This window comes from Triticum aestivum, chromosome 4A (genome assembly GCF_018294505.1).
Source record: "Triticum aestivum cultivar Chinese Spring chromosome 4A, IWGSC CS RefSeq v2.1, whole genome shotgun sequence".
Lineage (NCBI taxonomy): Eukaryota > Viridiplantae > Streptophyta > Magnoliopsida > Poales > Poaceae > Triticum > Triticum aestivum.
The window spans coordinates 667,990,993-668,009,090 of NC_057803.1; the positions used below are offsets into that span (position 1 = coordinate 667,990,993).

The window sequence follows — 18,098 nt, forward strand, 5'->3', positions numbered from 1 at the left end:
TTTTGAAACAAAGTGAGTAATAAAAATTTAAAAATCTCAACAACACCAACGGCATAGCAAAGCGCGTCAAACCCTTCTAGTTAATGATTAATTTCAAGCGCACTAGCTAGCTAGCTAGTCCAGCACTCCTGCTGCAGTTAACTAAGATAACGAAAACAAATTAAGTTTGTCAAGAGAACTAGTTTGCACTCCTAGGGATTAGATACACTAACAAAAAAGCTACTCCTACAACATTTTCACACAGATCAGTTGATTTATTAACTAGAAAATGGCATTTTTCTGAAGAATTAGAAAAGGCTAATTGATGTGACATACCAGAATAGAGATAAAATCATTACCTAAGGCTCATTCATTGACTACTAAATTTACAGTCACAACCAACCAAGATAATTAATTGAGCTCAATCGATCAGGCGTGATGACGGTCTTGAAACCGCCACCACTGCTTCCCGCCACACACCTTGTCGCTCTACTCTACCGGCGCTTCGTTGGTCGGCCTCTTTAACATGCAGCAGTAGTTGTCCAGGGATGCCCCACAGTGCAGCTAGAAATCTCTCTGTCACCACGGATCGATGTTGCAAGCCTATCTGGAGGTAGAAGTATCAACCCCTCTTCTTGATCCAAACGATTTGGCATCAAAGAACTAAACAAAAAAAGAACTAAACAAAAAGAAGTTCCGAGCATAATAGCAGCTACGAATCTTGTCAACATCAAACCTGTGAATCAAAGTTTTAGTCACTGAGTGCCAGATTTGCACAAAAAGGTTATACAAGCTTGCAGCGAAGATACAAATTACGAGAGGAAACAAGAAGGAGGGCTCCAAGTTATGTTGTAGCTTGGTGAGACGGCAACTTAAGAAAAAAGTTGTGATCGACCATCTGGTGCTTAGTTGCATTATAGCACACCCAAGATAGATTGCGGGCCATAGATGAAGGCGACAGAAAGTTTATCCCCATGTAGGACAAACATATGCTTCTTTCCTGTTGTCTCCTATTCATATGTATTCTCAACTTCATATTTCCATTTTTTGGCAATCCATCCTCTCTTAAGTTTGTGACGATGGAATACAACCTATTTACTATAGTAAACTACTATATCCAATAATTGTGATGTATGTGTGGATGAAGGAATGGTAATAGAGTTTGCATGCTGCTAATTCAAGCGAAGATGGTGTAGTATATATAGAGGAAGGGAAAGGATTGTCTCTACACATCTTGAAGGTGGGTGGGATATATATTGGCCTTGTTTTCATCTTACTAAATTCTAACAACACATTTATTCTTTATGTCCGCTCAAAACAATTATCCTTTATGTACCCCCCCCCCCCCCCACCCACCCACACACTTCATAACTGACTTGGTTACATACGGGGATTGTGTTTAATTAATTATTAATTTCAAATGTACTATTTAGCTAGCTAGTCCGGCTATGGTAACTAAGATAACGAAAATAAATTAAGATTGCAGAGAGAACTACTCCCTCCGTTCCGATTCACTCTTAGGGATTAGAAACACTAAAAAAAGCTACAACAATTTTCACACAGACCAGTTGATTTATTAATTAGAAATAGCTTTTTTGTGAAGAATTAGAAAAGGTTAATTGATACTATATTAAGGGCCTGTTCGAAACCTCTCCTAGCTCCTCCAACTATACAAATTTAGCTTCCCAATCTAGTTTCCCACTGCACCTGGCGATTCCCATGCATTCAGCTGGAGCGTAGCTTTTCTCGGTGCCACCTTGAGCTGGAGCCCAACTAGGGAGGCTGCTAGTCCGTTTGCACCAGTTTGGGCTAGCTGGAACCGGCCCAGTTCGAGAGGTGAGAGGTCTAACACAGAGGTGGGCTCAGAGGACAACGTGGTGAGCACCAATGTCAAATTGTCAATGGCGTCATGGTGGACGACATGGTGGAGCCGGGCATGGTGGTGGGGTCAGGGTGCTGGTTTACGGTTGCGAGCAAGATAAGGGGGTGTCGAGCGAGAGAAGACAGGGTATTGATTCGAGAGCGTCCAAATTCGGTGGAGGAGAGCGATTCAGTAGTTTTCCTGAGGGAAGAGCGAATCGTTTTCTTTTATAGTGGCAACTCGCAGTTAAACCTTCCAACTCTTGATATTTGTTTTCATGGAACTAAACTTTTGCGGCTCCTCATTTTTACACTAGGGGATGCCTCAACTTCTCAAATTTGACTCCATGGAGCTCAGACCTTTGGGTCGGCTCCTCGTGTGGAGTTTGCATAGTTGGGAGCCGCAGGGATTCAAACAAACCCTAAATTCACAGTCATACCCAACAAAGCTAAGTAATTGAGCTCTTAAAATTCTCACCTTTGTTTTGAAAATAGGAAATGACTATACTACCCTATCCTGAAAAAAGACTACACTAGCCCTAAAGAAATCGGCGATGGATGTTCATATACCGCTCCCTCCCCTTTTTAGAGCGTTAGATAAAGACACATGTATTGCAACAAGATATAAATATTCTAGTATGTTAGGTCATGATTTACGTGCCCATACTCATATTAATGTGATCATGTAAATACATATTATCAATTCCTACCCGTGGCTTACCTACCTACCTAGATTTTAGGATTTTTTTTTTCGATAATCACTTATTGGCTCATGTGTCCAGTGTCATGATACTTTGATGTTGCAACTTGCCATCACAATTTTAATTCTGAAGTATTACGTCCATTCAAGACTCAAAGTATATGCGGACAATTTATTGAAATATTCATAACTAAAGACTAGATAAAACAGGTGTGAGATTTTCAAATAATACATTGGTAAGAACCAAACGAAGGATTCAATTCCCACTCGAACTCAGGAAATAAGTTGGGGCAGCATCAAAAAAATTACGAACATGCTATGTGTCTTGAATCAGAGTGATGCCGTGTTGGACAAGTCTGTTTTTCAGTGGATTGAGGTGGGCATGATGCCGAACTCTAGATGCATTAGCATTTGTTGCGGTACTGACATGAAAATAGTCTCATCTCATGTCCTGGTTGCTACTTGTTCATCAAACTTGTGTATTTAGGCCCATTGATTTCTTGTATGTGGGTTCTCTAAGTAGAACGGATTTTTTATTGACGCAGACCTTCCATCAAGGTTGATGGCGGTTCCTGGCCATCCTGGAGATGCGCGCACCACATCATATTTGATATTCTCTATTGAGCACAACCCATACAAAGTGGGGAAAAGCATTAATATCATGCATCCTGGCTAGTTTCGGGGATATCTATGGTAACTTAGTGCCATACTAGCGCATCTCGCTATTATCTGTAACTAGTAGATAACGGTGTAACACCCAAGCAATAACCCTCTTGGACGACGGTGATTGATGGTTATCCTAAGTTTCTACTTCCCGATGTCTAAACTTAGCATTTCTTCTTTGAATTTGTGTTGGTATATAACGGAATTTTGCTAGTCGAACTCTCTTCCTTTTGCCGGATTGGTTTGAGGAAAGGGGGTGAAGCTGGCCAGGCATATATATAGCCACATGTGGTGAAGTTGGTACTATGTACATTTATCACTCGTGGAACACCCCCCCCCCCCCCCTCTCCGTTCATAATTGACTTGGTTTAAAGATGGAAACTATGTTTAATTATTTATTTCAAGTGCACTGGTTAGCTAGTCCAACTGTAGTTAACTAAGACGATGAAAGCAGATTGAGTTGTTGAGAGAACTAGTTCAGGTGTATGTCAAAATATGCTCCTTCACAAAATGTTCATATGCTTGCCGTTCATATCATTTCCAAAGATCCAGAATTTTTTAATCTTATCATAGAGGATACAACATATGCTCCAAGCACTATTTTAAAGCAAGAGTACTTTCAGATATCTATATCAAATTATCATGTCCTCCTAAATAAAGTTGATATGCTACAGAATTGTGCTTGAAGTTTGCAGTAAGAGTTGAACCAAAATGATTTCTAAATAATATTATGTACTGCACGTACTCTTTACGCCAAAGAAGTTTGAAGTACTAATAATATGTATGTCGTAGATGACATGTCGAAGCACAAGTATTCGGCACTTTCAGGCTTTCACACTGTCCAAGTTAGTCTAAAATTTGGCACTTTCAGGCTGTCCAAGCACAAGTCTGAAAGTTTGAATTTTGGTACAAGCACAAGTAATTTTAGATTGTCATCTTTGCGAATGTTATCTGTCAGACTGTCAGTCTGAAAGTATGAAGTTTGGTACAAGCAGAAGTACTTTCAGACCGTCAAAGCACAAGTCTGGAAGTATGAAATTTTACTCCGTAGAGTACTTTCAGACTGTCTAAGCACAAGTCTGAAATTTGGTACATAATATTTGCAGAATACTTGGCACCTTCAGTCTGAACTCCAAGCACAAGTCTCTTTACAGTGTAAAATTGTGTCCATAATATTATGTTCTTGTTTGTGAGGAGTAGATGACATACACAGTTTGCAGTAAAAGTTGAACAAAAGTGATTTCCTAAATAAATGCTACAGAATCAAGTATGAAAATTAGTATCAACCTTTCAGACAAGCATACATGAAGACAGGAGATGTCTTCTACGATGTTCCCAGATGGCGGAGTTAGATCCAGGCAACGTGTGAAGAATGGTCTCATTGGGGTAGGAGAAAGGGTGGAATGAGAGTTTTCTATGGAGGTCGCAGCAGAGTACCTTGGAGAACTTGCCCGTACAAGGTCTCAGCTTCGGACAGAGGAGGTCCGCCGGGGCAGCCAGAACGCCGGCGAGAAGACGGCCGTGGATGGATCTGGACCTCCACCGGGCGCAATCGCCCAGCTAGGCACCCGATCTGGCCCGCCGCCACCGTCGGCAAGCTGGAGCTGGCGGCTACGCGTTGGGGATTGGGGTTCGCGTTGCTGTGTTCTTAGGAGGACGAGGAGCAGTTCAATGGATGTGTTTGGTTGCCTGGCTATCCCTCCCTGGATAGGGATAGCCATTTTTTTTCAGGATATCAGGTGTTTGCTTCGTGGACAAGGAGGGATACGGGCAGCCAGATTCGTGGAATATTCTTGAAAATCTCGGCTCCGCGTGTCCGTGAAAAAGTGGCGGATGTAGCCATCCCTCCGTCCGAATCGTTTTCTTCGCCCCCCTCCCCGGTCAAAAGACACCGACCCCTCATATCCTTTCACCCTTCCCTTTCCAGATCTCTCTTCCGTGGGCGGCGGCGGCTGTAGATCAAAGCAGCAATGGAGCAACGACGTGGTAGAGGACGGATCAAGGTCGTCCACTGATCTACTCGTGCCCTCCTTCTCCTTGGCAAAGCGGCGCGTGCCGGCCAGAGGAGGTAGCGCCGGCGGAGCTGCCTGGCAGATCAAGGCGCCGGCGCGGCCGGCGGGCATAGCGCGAGCGGGCGCGACTGGTGGAGTAGAGCTCGCAGGAGTGGCTGCCGCAGCAGAGTGCCCTTGCGTGTTGGCAGAGTGTGGCATGCATGCGTGGTGAGCAAGGGCAAGTGAGGTGTACGTGCGTGGTTTTCCAATCTCAGATTTTTCTTGTTAGTTTTCTGCGACAGGAGCTTCAAGAAAAAAGGGACTACACGAGCGAGATGCATAACACTTTCCTCTCCTTGATTTCCTTCAGTGGATATCCTCAACCTTTCATCCTCCGAACCAAACATAACATGAGTTAAATTTACTTGCCCAACCAAACAGAAAAAAGTGATATCCCTAGCCAACTGGTTAGGGATACCCATATCCATTTAGCTGGTCCCTTGAACCAAACACATCCAATGCTGAGAAGAGCAAGCATGGATATCAGCCTTCCTAGCAAGATTCAGGGACATTGTCGCTAACTTTGTGCCGTACTAGCGCATCGTGTTATTTTCCACTACTAGTTGAGAATGCTGTGACACCGAAGCAACAACCAGTGGACGACGGCGACTGATGGTCCTAAGTGCCAACGTCCCGATGTCTCCTAATCCTAAAGTTAGCATTTCTTCTTTGTATATGTGTTGGTACATAATGGAATTGTTGCTAGCCGAGTTCTCTTTCTCTTGCTAGATTCGTTTGGGGAGAAAGTTGTGAAGCCGTTCAAGCATATATATAGCCACAAGTGGTGAAGCTTGGAAAACTTTTATCTATAGCATTTTTCGTACACGTTGTACATTTTTCGTATACATCAATAACATTTTTCACAGATATTTAACAGTTTTAAAATACAAGATTAACATTATTTAAAAATGTATGTTTTGAAGTATACTTTTATTCATACACGTACATTTCCGTATACATCTATAACATTTTTTAATGGTTTTTAAAATACACAATTAACATTTTTAAATACTTATTTTGAAAAAAAATCCAATACATGGTAAAGTTAATTTTAATACACATTTTATTATTTTTGAGTATGGTATAATTTTAAATACTCGACAATTTTGTACATTGGATAAAGATTTTGTAATTTTTTTACAACATTTTGATGAAATGGATGTTTCTACATGTAACGTGCATTTGATGTATGTTGCAATGTGGTTTTTATAAATTGTGCCAACATTAGTATACACCGCATTTACATCTTCTAGATCTGTTGTGAAGACTTTTTAAAAAACCAAGTAATCTATTTTTTCATAATATATGTATTTAATATTTTCCAAAATATAAATAAAGCTAAAAGAAACATGCGTGACGAGATCACGTTGTTACTCGACCAACCAACTACTGGCTCGCTGCAGGCGATACTCCCGCGGGGAGTATACCTGGCCATCCGTCGGGCCAGGCCGGGCCTATCAAAACCAGATGCAGAAAACCTAGGCACGAGCCCGGCACGGCCCTATCATCGGGCCTAAAAATCAGGCCCAAGCCCGGCCCAACAGTCAAAATGCCCGTCGGGCGTCGGGCCAGACCTCTTTCTTTAACTGCAAATACGACAGGCCCGAGTCAGGCCCGGCCCAGCCATCGGGCTCAAAATCTAGGCACAGGCCAGGCCCATGGGCAAGGTCAGGTCGGGTCGGGCCATCTGGGCCTGGCTGGCCATGGCCAGGTATGGGAAGTCGCTACGAATGAATAGTCGCTCCCTGCTGAATTTCCTATTGGGCCGACCTTGGATAACAAGGGCTGTGAACAATGGGCTTTCTATTTCTGTCGTCCAAGGCCCATCAAAATGCTCTGCGGCTGTCCCGTACCTTCTTCCCTACCCCCGCCGCCGCCCGCCGTTGGAGATAAAAAGAAGCAAAGTGCCGCCGTCGATGGGTGATTCGCCGGCCGGAGAGGAGAGAATAAGGGGAGAGCCAAGACAAAGCCATTACTAATTGGAAAGGGATGCGTCCTGAGCTGCCGCGAGTCCTGGGCGAAGATCCCAGGTTGTTATGAGGTGAGCTTGATAGGGAATTCATTCTTGATTCCGACCATATAACAATGCAATGCATCAATCTTTTGCGACCATATTTGCAGCTTATTAATCATCAATACTGTACTAGTATGTGACTACACTGTATGCAACTCAGGGAATCAGGATCTATTCATACACCGAGAGCTCGATGGATCTGCTGCGTGTCTGGCCTCTCATGAGGGGAATCTTGTAGGCACTGAAACGCCACCGATATTAGCCGATTGATATCCCGCGCCTCGTCGGTCTTGGGCGTGGGAAGACGGTGGTCGAGATGCTCTTGAAGTATCATGTCTTGTTCTTGCGCAGCTGCAGGTCTGTTTAGGAATTCTCCTGGATGCTTCCCCATCAGCACCTCCAGCATCACAACGCCGAGGCTGTAGACATCGCATTTCTCGGTGACCAAGGGCGTGTAAGAAAGTTCTGCATCAAGCAAGGAAGCATAGTTACAAGGGATTGTTTTTGAAGGAGCTATGTAATTAACCAACAGCTTGCACTGGGGTAGTCAGGTTACCTGGTGCGATGTAGCCGTATGTCCCCGCCAGTGCGGTCCAGTTCGATGAATCGGGCTTCAATATCCTTGCCGTGCCAAAGTCCGAGACAAAGGCATTGTATTCAGAATCTAGCAAAATGTTGCTACTTGTTATGTCCCGATGGATTATAGGTGGATCACAACCATGGTGTAGGTAGGAAATAGCTTGCGCAACATCCTTGATGAGAACTGCTCTTTTCTGCCAATCAAATTGGATTGCTTGGTCGTTGTTGCTCAGGATTGAGGCTAGACTCCTCCTTTCTATGTATTGGCAAACCAGGAACCTGTACTGCGTATGGGAACAGAATCCATACAGCTTGACAATGCTGCGCTGACGGACTTTTGTTAGTACTTCAATCTCACGACGAAAGCATTGCTCATCATGCATCCCTTCCTCAATAGGATGAAGCTTCTTCACTGCAACCACTTGTCCATCTGGGAGATCCACCTTGTAGACATTACCAAATCCCCCCCTTCCAATGCAATGTTTTTCATCAAAATTATCCGTTGCATTGATGATATCCTCAAAAGCTATTTTACCATCGAAGTTCCATATGGAGAAGAGGTCCGCTCTCTTTACAATGGCACTTTCTCTAGAAGAGGATTTCTTCCTCAAAATCAAAGTGAAGAAGATGCATGCAGCTATACAAGTAATAGCCACAAAAACAGGGATACCCACTTTTAACATGAAGATTTGGTTCTTTTTCTGATGATTTGCAGCAGAAGAATGACAAGACGGAAGGCCAGCCAGCTCCCCGCAGAGACCTCTATTGTGAATAAACCATTCTGCCGAGGAATTATGGATCCTTCCCGGAACTGTGCCTTGTAATCTGTTGTAGGACACATCAAATACGGACATGCTTCGGAGTCCTGCTACCGTGTCTGGAATGCTTCCACTGAATTGATTGTGGGAGAGGTTTATGCTTACCAACATATCTAGATTTCCTATTTCTGGAGGAATGGCACCATGTAGGCTGTTATGGCTGACATCAAGGGTTGTCTGTAGGTGAATCAGTTTGCCTATGGAACCAGGAAGGCTGCCGTTTAAGCTGTTGTTGTTCAGTTTCATGGACTGTAGTCTCGCACATTTCCCAACTTCTTCTGGTATTCTTCCATCTAGTTGATTGCTTGACAGGTCGAGAACCTCAAGAGCATCCATTTGACCAATGTTTTGAGGAATGCATCCAGATATATTATTTTGGCTCAAGTCTAGCAAATATAGGTTGACTAGTTTGCCAATTTCAGGAGGTATCTCCCCTGTCAACCTATTCAAATGGAGGTCGAGTTTTCTGAGTTTGGTTAGCTTTGTGAGCTCACGAGGTATATGACCAGTAATCATGTTTCCTCCTAAACGCAGTTCTGTCAAGTTACCGCATGAACCCCAGTCTGTTGAAAGCTGACCGTGCAGTTTGTTTGAAGTTAACCCAACAAATTTCAGATGTGGGTACACCCCAAGCTGTTGTGCTATATCTCCATCCATCTGATTATACATGATGTCGAGGATGATTAAGGAGCAGCAGTCCTTGAAACTTCCTGGAAAGGATCCACTAAATTGGTTGGTAGTTGCGGAAAACCATTGGAGTTTTTTGCCCTGGCATAAGTCAGGCACGTGTCCGCTGAGATTGTTGTAACTCAACTCAATGTCCACTAAATTGGTGAGGTTTGAAAATGTGTGAGGCAAAGGTCCAGACAGTCTATTGCCTGACAGCCTCAAATCTGTCATTTCCCTGAAGTTTCCAAAGCTTGGAGGGACCGAGCCAGAGAACTTGTTGAAGTAGAGGTAAAGATTCACTAAATTCCCTAGATTGCCTAGCTCAGCTGGGATTGTGCCAGAAAAGCTATTGTTTTGAAGGCGAAGGGAGGTGAGGGAAGTCATGTTTCCCATGCTAGATGGCAGATCACCATCTAAAGCATTGGAGGAGAGGCTAAGCTCCTGAAGGTTTGCAAGATTCCCTAGCACATAAGGAATGGACCCAGACAAGTTGTTCTCGTACAGGTACAGATATGTGAGCATTGTCAAATTTCCGAGACTCAAAGGAATGCTCCCGGTAAGTTTATTACCGAAAAGGTAGACCTCACGAAGATCAGTGAGTGATCCTATTTGTTCAGGAAGGTGGCCACTTAAGTTGCTCCTGCTGGCTCCTAGCAGTTGCAACTTGGTTAAGTTTGTGATTGCTGCAGGGATTGTGGACGTGAATTGATTGTGTGATATCATGAGCACGGTAAGATTAATAAGGTGTGTCATCTCGTGAGGAATGGGACCAATAAGCAAGTTTTGGGTCAGTCCTAAGTAGCCTAGTTTAGTAAGGTTTCCAATGCTGCTCGGAATAGTACCGGTCAGATAGTTATCAGCCAAATCTAGCTCTTCCAAAGCAGCGAGTTTCCCGAGCTCTACGGGGATTGAACCAGTAAGATGGTTTGTGAACAGACTTAAATCTCTGAGCAATGTTAGGTTGGTGAGGGAAGGAGGAATAATTCCAGTTAAGTTGTTATGGTATAACCGGAGACTTTGCAAGGACTGAAGCCTGCCAATGTTTGCAGGAATGGTACCTGTGAGGCCATTGAAGGAGAGGTCCATCACGGTGAGGCTCCCCAGCTCACCGATGGCCGGAGGTATGCCTCCGGTGAGCTGGTTACCGGAGAAGTTGAGCATGGAAAGCATGGGGAGCATGCCGACGGTCGGTGGAATCCGTCCTGAGAGGTGGAAGTTGTTGCTGATGTCAAGGCTGGTGAGCAAGGACAGGGGCTGCAAGTTGAGCACGTCCAGCCGCCCGGCAAGGCCAGCTCCTGGGAGGGAGATCCCAGTGATGGCCGGGCCTTGAGCTGCACGGCGGCAGGTGATGCCCGTCCAGTTGCAGGGGTGGACGCCGGGGCTCCAGGTGCTCAAGGCTGAACCGCTGCTGATGCTTGTCAGGCTGGATTTCCATCGGAGCAGCGCTGCTATCTGGGCTGTGAACCAAGTGCCTCGCCGTGCTGCGGCCTTTGCCTCACCGAACATGGAAGGGAGAAGCAGCAGGATGGCGAGGAGATGGAGCCATGGTCACCCTGAGGCAGGAGTAGCCATGGATTCGACAAGTTCTGTCGGTGGTACTATGTGGTAGAGAGTTGAGAGAAAGGCGTGGTAGAGAGTTGAGAGAAAGGCCACCGCTGCTCCGGAACATCCACGGCTTGGCTGACTTCATGATTAGGTAGGAACATCCAGCGCGTTTTCCTGTGTGATTGAATAAAAAAAATAGTACTGTAGTTGCCAACGTCCCGGGCATGTGTTCCGTACCGCACTCAAGAGAATAAAATAAAGTCTTGGAGTGATTATTCTAGTTTGTGTTAGCAACGGCTTATAATCAATTGAGCGTGTTGTTGTCATCCCTTTCGTTTCACTATGAGCGCGTTAGCAACGATTTATAAGTAATTATTAGGCAGTTTATAATTACAGTTTTACTATTTTTCAGATGTCTGTTTTTAAATTCGGCTCTAGCCGTTTTTCTGTCCGTCGGATTCACACGAATCTCTGCGTGTTGGTTTGTCCTCGGTCTCCGCGTACCAGGTCGTTGTGGCTTTTTTATTGTTGGGTTTTTCGGGTTCGTGTGTCTTGGGTCTCATTTTTCTTTGACTTTTCTGTTCAGTCGGGGGGGGGGGGGGGGGGGGGGGGGGGGGGGGGGAGCGTTAGGAACGCTCCTGATTTTTTTTGCAGGCACATATCCACGCAATTCATCAGTTTAGTAAATGGGAATCCATCTGTTTAGTAAATGTTCAGTGCTCTTAGCTCTTTATGTTTCTCATTCTTCAAGCCTACATCATTCTTTAGTCATTCAGTCCTGAGATTTTAGTTATATATCAGCCTTCAAACAGTTTTTTTTTCAGTTATCAGTGTACTTCATTTTACTTTTTCGTTGTTGTTCAGTGTTGGGTCTTTTCTTTATTTTCTGTCTTTCAGCTTTCATTTGTTCATTTTTTCGGTCATTCTGAAATTCAGCTTCCAAAATCTTTGGCTCTCATTTTATTAATATTTCATTAGTTGATAACTGCGTGTTCTCTCTTCAGTTTCAGTATTTCAGTTTTAGTAGTTGTTCAGATCGTCGTCACATCTTCTGTTAGTCTAAATTCTGTAGCATGTTTAGTAACAGTCAATGTTCAGATAGTTGACTCAGCAGTCAATGTTCAGAGAGCATCAGTATCTTCAGTTCATTCTAGTGTTTCTTCACTCTTCTTTTTTGCGTTTTCCGGTGTCTCTTTTTTCTGAAAACTGATCGCTGGAAGTTCATCTTTGCTATACATTGGCATCAAGGACCCAAGTGTAGTATTTGTAGCCAACTTCAGGATTCAATATCTGTACTCAAGTATTCAGTTTCAGGTTTAAGTTTTAGTAGTGTAGTCTTTGTACCCAAGTTCTTCAGGTTTCAGTTTCTTAAAAAGTAGCGGCATCAGTTTCTGGTTCCAGTAGGTGTCATTTTCTGGTTCCAGTAGCGGCATCAGTCGACGGTAGGTGTTATTTTCAGGTTTCAGTATGTGTCTTTTTCTGTTTTTCATTTTAGTCATGGACACTTAATTATGGTGTCACATAGGCAGCACCCATGCTATTCATTCCTGAAAGAATAACAGCACCGATGTATCTTTTTCAAAACTCATGTGTGTGGTTAGTAGCCAGTTTGAACCTATTAATTAAGTAAGCTATCAGTGTATTTTTTTAGTTTGTGCATTATAATTGTTATCTTAGTATATCCAGCGGATGATCAATTATCAGAATTATTCATTCACTCAGGTTTCATCCCGCTGGGTTCAAGTGTATTGTTGTTCTGTCTTTTCTAAGACTTATCAATTTAAATTCAGTCTTTGCAGGAAGGTGATCACATTTTTTCTTGAGTTCTTCTCTGCCAAGTAGAATAGCAAGGGCACAAGCCTTGTTCTGTTTTTCAATCGAGCTAAATTTTGCTGGCCTTTGTTACCTGAGATGATTCCCCTTGGGGCGGCTCCGGGCGGCTGTGCTTCAGTTTTTATGATTTCAGTCTTGTTTCATTTAGTTGATCAGTGTCCCAACATCAGTCTTGTGGTTGAGTCACTTATTTTAGACTGTAGTTGATTCACTCATTTAAGCTTGGGCAAAAAGAGCTTCACTAGGACCGAGTACAACACCGCAACCGATGGTCGGATCTTCTTCAAGCATGGATGGAAGAAGTTTCTTACGAGGACTGGACTTGAGGTTGGAGCGGATGTGTTAATAAAATGCAAGACAAAGGTCAGCAATAAGCTCGAGATGATTGTTCTTAGTCTATTGTTCAATCAATGTTTATTATTATCAGTCATTTTCTTATAATAGTTGACTCACCACCAGTCAATGTTCAGAGAGCACACATAATTGTTCTATTTACCATTCATGAGTTTTACTCATCGTTCAGCCTTTCAGATGATATTATCTTCTTTCTTATCTTTTCATTTTCTTTTATTTATTCCTTTTGGCCCAAGCATTAGTTAGGTAAGTAGACAGTCCTTCATTATATGTCCATCTTCCATTCTTCCTACTCCCTTTAGTTTCCCCGGTTATTTACGTTTCTTTTTTCTGATTTTTGTTTAGTGGCTTTTGTCAGTGGCACAAGTTTACTTCTAAAGTTTGTTTTAGTGATATGCATGTATCCTTAGCGATGATTACATAGACTTTTTTAGTAGATGTTTGCTCCGTCTTTGGTTTCCCGCATACACCCGGCGCTTATTCTTTCTTTTTTGAGTGAATAACCCTCAGTGTTGAGTATCTCTCAATTATTCAGGAAAGAACAAGGTACTATCAGTTTTCTTCAGGAAATAATATGGTACTATCACTTGTTCAGGGAAGCAACAAGGTACTGTCCATTTTTTGCAGAGAAATGTTTTATGGGAAAAAATGATGAGAAATGTTTTATGGGAAAAAAATGATGAAAACTGAACGTTAGGGATAGCTGCATTTTCCATGTTCTAGTAGTGAGAAAAGTCCGCAAAAATATACCCCCTCTGTTCTCAAATATAAGATGCCCTAACTCTTTTGTGAACCAGATGTATATAGACACACGTTTTAGTGTGTGTGTTCACTCATTTCAGTTCGTATGTCCATATTGAAATATCCAAAACATCTTATATTTGTGAACGGAGGTATTAGATAGAAAAGGCTTGTGGGCGCGCTGCAGGCAAATTGAGTGAATAAACTCTCTAAAAGCACAGAAAACACATTGAACACGCAAGAAATCATCGACATTTTGTAGATATCTCCATTAGTAAGTGTCATCTTCATCGTAACTTTGTACTTGTTCTATTTGTTATTTTCTTCTTGTCATATACATGTTTTTCTGTTTTTTGTTTTTTGTTTTGCATCACATTTGAGCTAGAAGAGGAAAGCCAGAGCATTTTTACATAGGGGCTTCTTTTTGGATTGCTTACCAAATGTGTCATGTGGTACCTCTTTATGTTGCTCTATGCACCATCCATCTCCTAGCCTGATGTTCGGTTCAGTTTCTTCAACGTCCAAAGTCCAAACCCATTGTAAGTTTTTGGGGGCCGTCAGAGCAGGGAGGTGTTGAACGTACATAGCAGGTGTAGGACAGCTGGTGCATTGCAATTGGCTTAAAAAACGACGTAAGCCCAATATAAAAATCAGACGGCTGTTTGTTAATTAGACACACCCAATTACCTATGAAGCTGAGACTAGCATGGTAGATACGATGATTTCCAAAACGAAAGAGATGGTTCCGTGGGACCAATGAAGCAAAGACGACATTGGCAGAGAAAGGGTCCCATGGACGGCCGAAATTACTATTCTGACCTTTTCAGCAATCTTTGCCACAAAGTGAACTCGATATGAAAGTATTTCACGATCTGACTCTTTTAGCAACGCCTCAGCCCGTGGCGTTTCTTCTCCATACAAAAACGCCGAAGTAGCTCGCGTTTCAGACCCACATACGAACGCCAAGCTAGCTAGCGTTTCCGACTCACATGGAAACGCCAAGGCAGAAACGCCATGATCATTGGCGTTTGTGGCATAAACTCACTTTGCCTGCTTAGCCCGATAGGCGCGCACATGCATGAGACCCTGGTTGCCGACGTCTCTTTCACCCTCCTGTATGCATGCAGCTTAGCAGGGAATCTCCCCATCCCAGTCAAAAGGTAAAACGTTGCTACAAAAATAAAGAAAAGCCATCTTTTATTGTACGCGGTACAAGTACGATGACAACTCATGTCTCATGTCTGACCAGTCATGTCCATGCTAGCGATCCAACGGCAGCGGGTGCATGCTCAAGCAATAGCGATACCTGGCCATAAGTAGTACTAGCATCTTCAGGCATGCTTCTATATTTTAACCACTTGCTAATATACTTACGGCGGCGGGAGTTTCTGCCACAAACGCCAACGATCATGGCGTTTCTGTCTGGGCGGAAACGCCAACTTGCTTGGCGTTTCCATGTGGGTCGGAAGCGCTAGCTAGCTTGGCGTTCGTATGTGGGTTTGAAACGCGAGCTACTTCGGCGTTTCTGTATGGAGAAAAAACGCCACGAGCTATGGCGTTGCTAAAAGGGTCAGATTGTGAAATACTTTCATGTTGAGTTCATTTTGTGACAAAGATTGTTAAAAAGGTCAGAATAGTGATTTCGTCCCTCATGGACTGCATCGTACATCAATGGCTCTGTATTCTGCCTTCATACTCACAATTTGAACACACCGGCTAAACAAAATGACACACAAACCCAATCAAACGTCAATGGCTAGATTCTAGTGACCAGCGATCGCCCTATGTCCAAGACGTACACACTCTAGCCAAGTACCCAACCATCCCTATGATGGTAGAACCGATCAGCGGGGCGGGGCACAACAAATACAAGTAAATAAAATAGCTAAACCAACTCAGGCGACTTATGCGCCATCTCGAGCTTAACTGAGGATCAATGAGTACAAGTAAATAAAGTCGCCAACCATCCTTGTGATGGCAGAACCAATGTGCGGAATGGGGCCTCATCTGTTTAAGGTCACATGGACCATAAAGTAAAATGTCTGCTTAAGGTCTCGTGGGCCATTGTTCTTAGGTTTGCATCTTGTTACTTTTAACAAGTTTAGTCATTATTTAGGGTGAATCATCACATTCAATTTTCATACATGCAACATCTAAATTACTCATAGCAAGCATATGAACAACCACATATGACATGCAAGCATATGAATCATACACACATGAAACATATAGATCAAGACGAACATTACACAAGTGAATCATGAGCAATGTTATGGGGCACATGACAGTTGATTGGCTTGCCTTAGATGAAGATCACTAGAAAAGATGGATGGTTGCCGATTGAATCAGGAATATGAGAAAGTATGTTCCAAAAAATTGTGAATTTCTTTGGTAACATTGACAAATATTTTGTGTGCTTCACAAATTTCAGCATGAAATTACATTCGTGGAAGTCATGGCAAAAAAAAATCTACACTCCAAAATGCTTTTAAAAAATAGCATTTTTAGAGCATCGATTTTTTAGCCATGCTTCCACGAATGTCATTTCATGATAAAATTTCGCAAGCACCCAAACACATTTGTCAAATTTTTACCACAAAAAGCAGATTTTTTTTATTTTGTTTACTTTTTATATATTTTACAGTTCATCAGAGAGCATTTGAGCTCGGGAGCAGATACTTCACGTCGCATTAAATGTTCATATATGCAACATCTAAACTACTCATAGCAAGCACACATGCAAGCATATGAACAACCACATATGACAGGCAAGCATATGAATCATACACACATGAAACTTATAGATCAAGACGAACATTACGCAAGTTAATAATGAGCAATGATGTGGGCATATGATAGTTGATTGACTTCCTTCGCATGAAGATCGCTTGGAAAAGATGGTGGTTGTCGGGTGGATCAGGAATATCAGAAAGTATGTTTCAGAAATGCCTAAATGGATAACATGCGTACAAGTGAGAATTTAGAAACTTACAACATGGACGAAATGGGTTGCACTCCATCAGGCTTAGAAAAGGATCAACATGGTCCTAGAGTCACCTCAATCGGATCAATGAACAAAAAGTTATTGCGGTCCTAGCTCCGGGACCATTTCTTAAAATAATTATTGCATTTAGGTCCTACACACTATCCTGCGAATGAACAAGAATTTGTCTATTACTATGGGCCGGCTCGGGCTGATTCTCTCCAGAAAAGGATGTTGTTGGGCCAAGGAGACATGGGCTGCAGACGACGTTGGAGACATGGACTACATTTCTTGAGTGGAAAACCTAAAACAGTATAGATTAGAGTATCTACAACCACACGTATCTCGAGTTGCCAAACACCCCTGTATGTTGAAATGGCTACAAAACTACAAAGTCACACCACATCAAGGGCATGGAAGGATGCCATGAGGCAAATTGTCATTAGCACCTGCGAGGCAACAATAACACGGTTGATGACATATATAAGGCATGCCCATCTGGCTTCTTCGCAAGAGGCTGATGGACCAAATTGCTCCCACTCATCTCATTAGTTGCCGTAGAATTTTCCTCGATGCCTCTCATCCCTACACAACTCATTTATATAAGACGTGGACTCTACTTCTTGGATATATGGATGATCTATGTCCATTATCAGTAGAGGAACTACACATAAGAGCGTAGGAATGCACCTAAATTTATATGCCAAGAGTTGTTGATGTGGACGCCATTCAATAGATCTCTTCAGTACATTTATGGGCATGTATAGCTGCTCATGTCTATTGCTGATGTAAAGGAGATCCGGTAGCTCACTTCATTGCATTTATCGGTCTATATGGTTGTATATAAGTCTATTGTTGATTTGAAAGTACTTCAGTAGCTCCTACATGTTATTTAACGGCTTGTATGGTTGCACATGTAACAAGTTTTGGCACATGTGATACTTCTCTTAGTCTTTGATCTAGAAGATCCGTACGCCATGGCTGTGAATTTATTGTTCTTGGTGGTCACTCTCCCTTTGATGTCGACCTCCTCGGAGTACCATGCTAGCCCTGTCCTTAGCTTGTGTGATGTGTTTATACTTGAAACTCTGTCAAACGAGCATGCATGCAACGTCAACAACATTTCTGCATATGAACTAGAAACCAATGATGTACTCCTATGTGACATGCATGGCTGCATGCAATGTCATAAATGTCATGCAAGAACTAGAAAACTAGACCAAACCGGTGTCTCACAGCAAAAATAAAAATAAAAATGTAAGGACCTGTTGTTCAATGTTTGGCACGTCTTGCTAGAAGAACGTTTTGT

General features: G+C 42.8%; 1 protein-coding gene and 1 long non-coding RNA gene across 2 annotated transcripts; one reads left to right on the forward strand and one right to left on the reverse strand.

Moving 5' to 3' along the window:
• The first annotated feature begins 7,105 nt into the window (after positions 1-7,105).
• Positions 7,106-13,241, forward strand: LOC123087991 (uncharacterized). The gene is made up of 2 exons (XR_006441636.1): positions 7,106-7,294; positions 12,669-13,241. It is a non-coding gene; the product is annotated as an uncharacterized lncRNA (long non-coding RNA).
• LOC123087990 (probable leucine-rich repeat receptor-like protein kinase At1g35710) lies at positions 7,386-10,923 on the reverse strand. The gene is made up of 2 exons (XM_044510125.1): positions 7,824-10,923; positions 7,386-7,732 (listed from the first exon to the last, which is right to left on the reverse strand). The coding sequence occupies exons 1-2, from the start codon at positions 10,837-10,839 to the stop codon at positions 7,443-7,445; spliced, it is 3,306 nt and encodes a 1,101-aa protein (XP_044366060.1). The 5' UTR covers positions 10,840-10,923; the 3' UTR covers positions 7,386-7,442.
• Positions 13,242-18,098: the final 4,857 nt, after the last annotated feature.

What these genes read in the sequence shown, in the direction of transcription:
- LOC123087990 (XM_044510125.1), bottom strand. Translation starts at nt 10,839, where the DNA reads ATGTTCGGTGAGGCAAAGGCCGCAGCACGGCGAGGCACTTGGTTCACA. An exon ending in ATACGGCTACATCGCACCAG is followed by an intron (nt 7,733 to 7,823) that starts GTAACCTGACTA and finishes TGCTTGATGCAG; the next exon opens with AACTTTCTTACACGCCCTTG.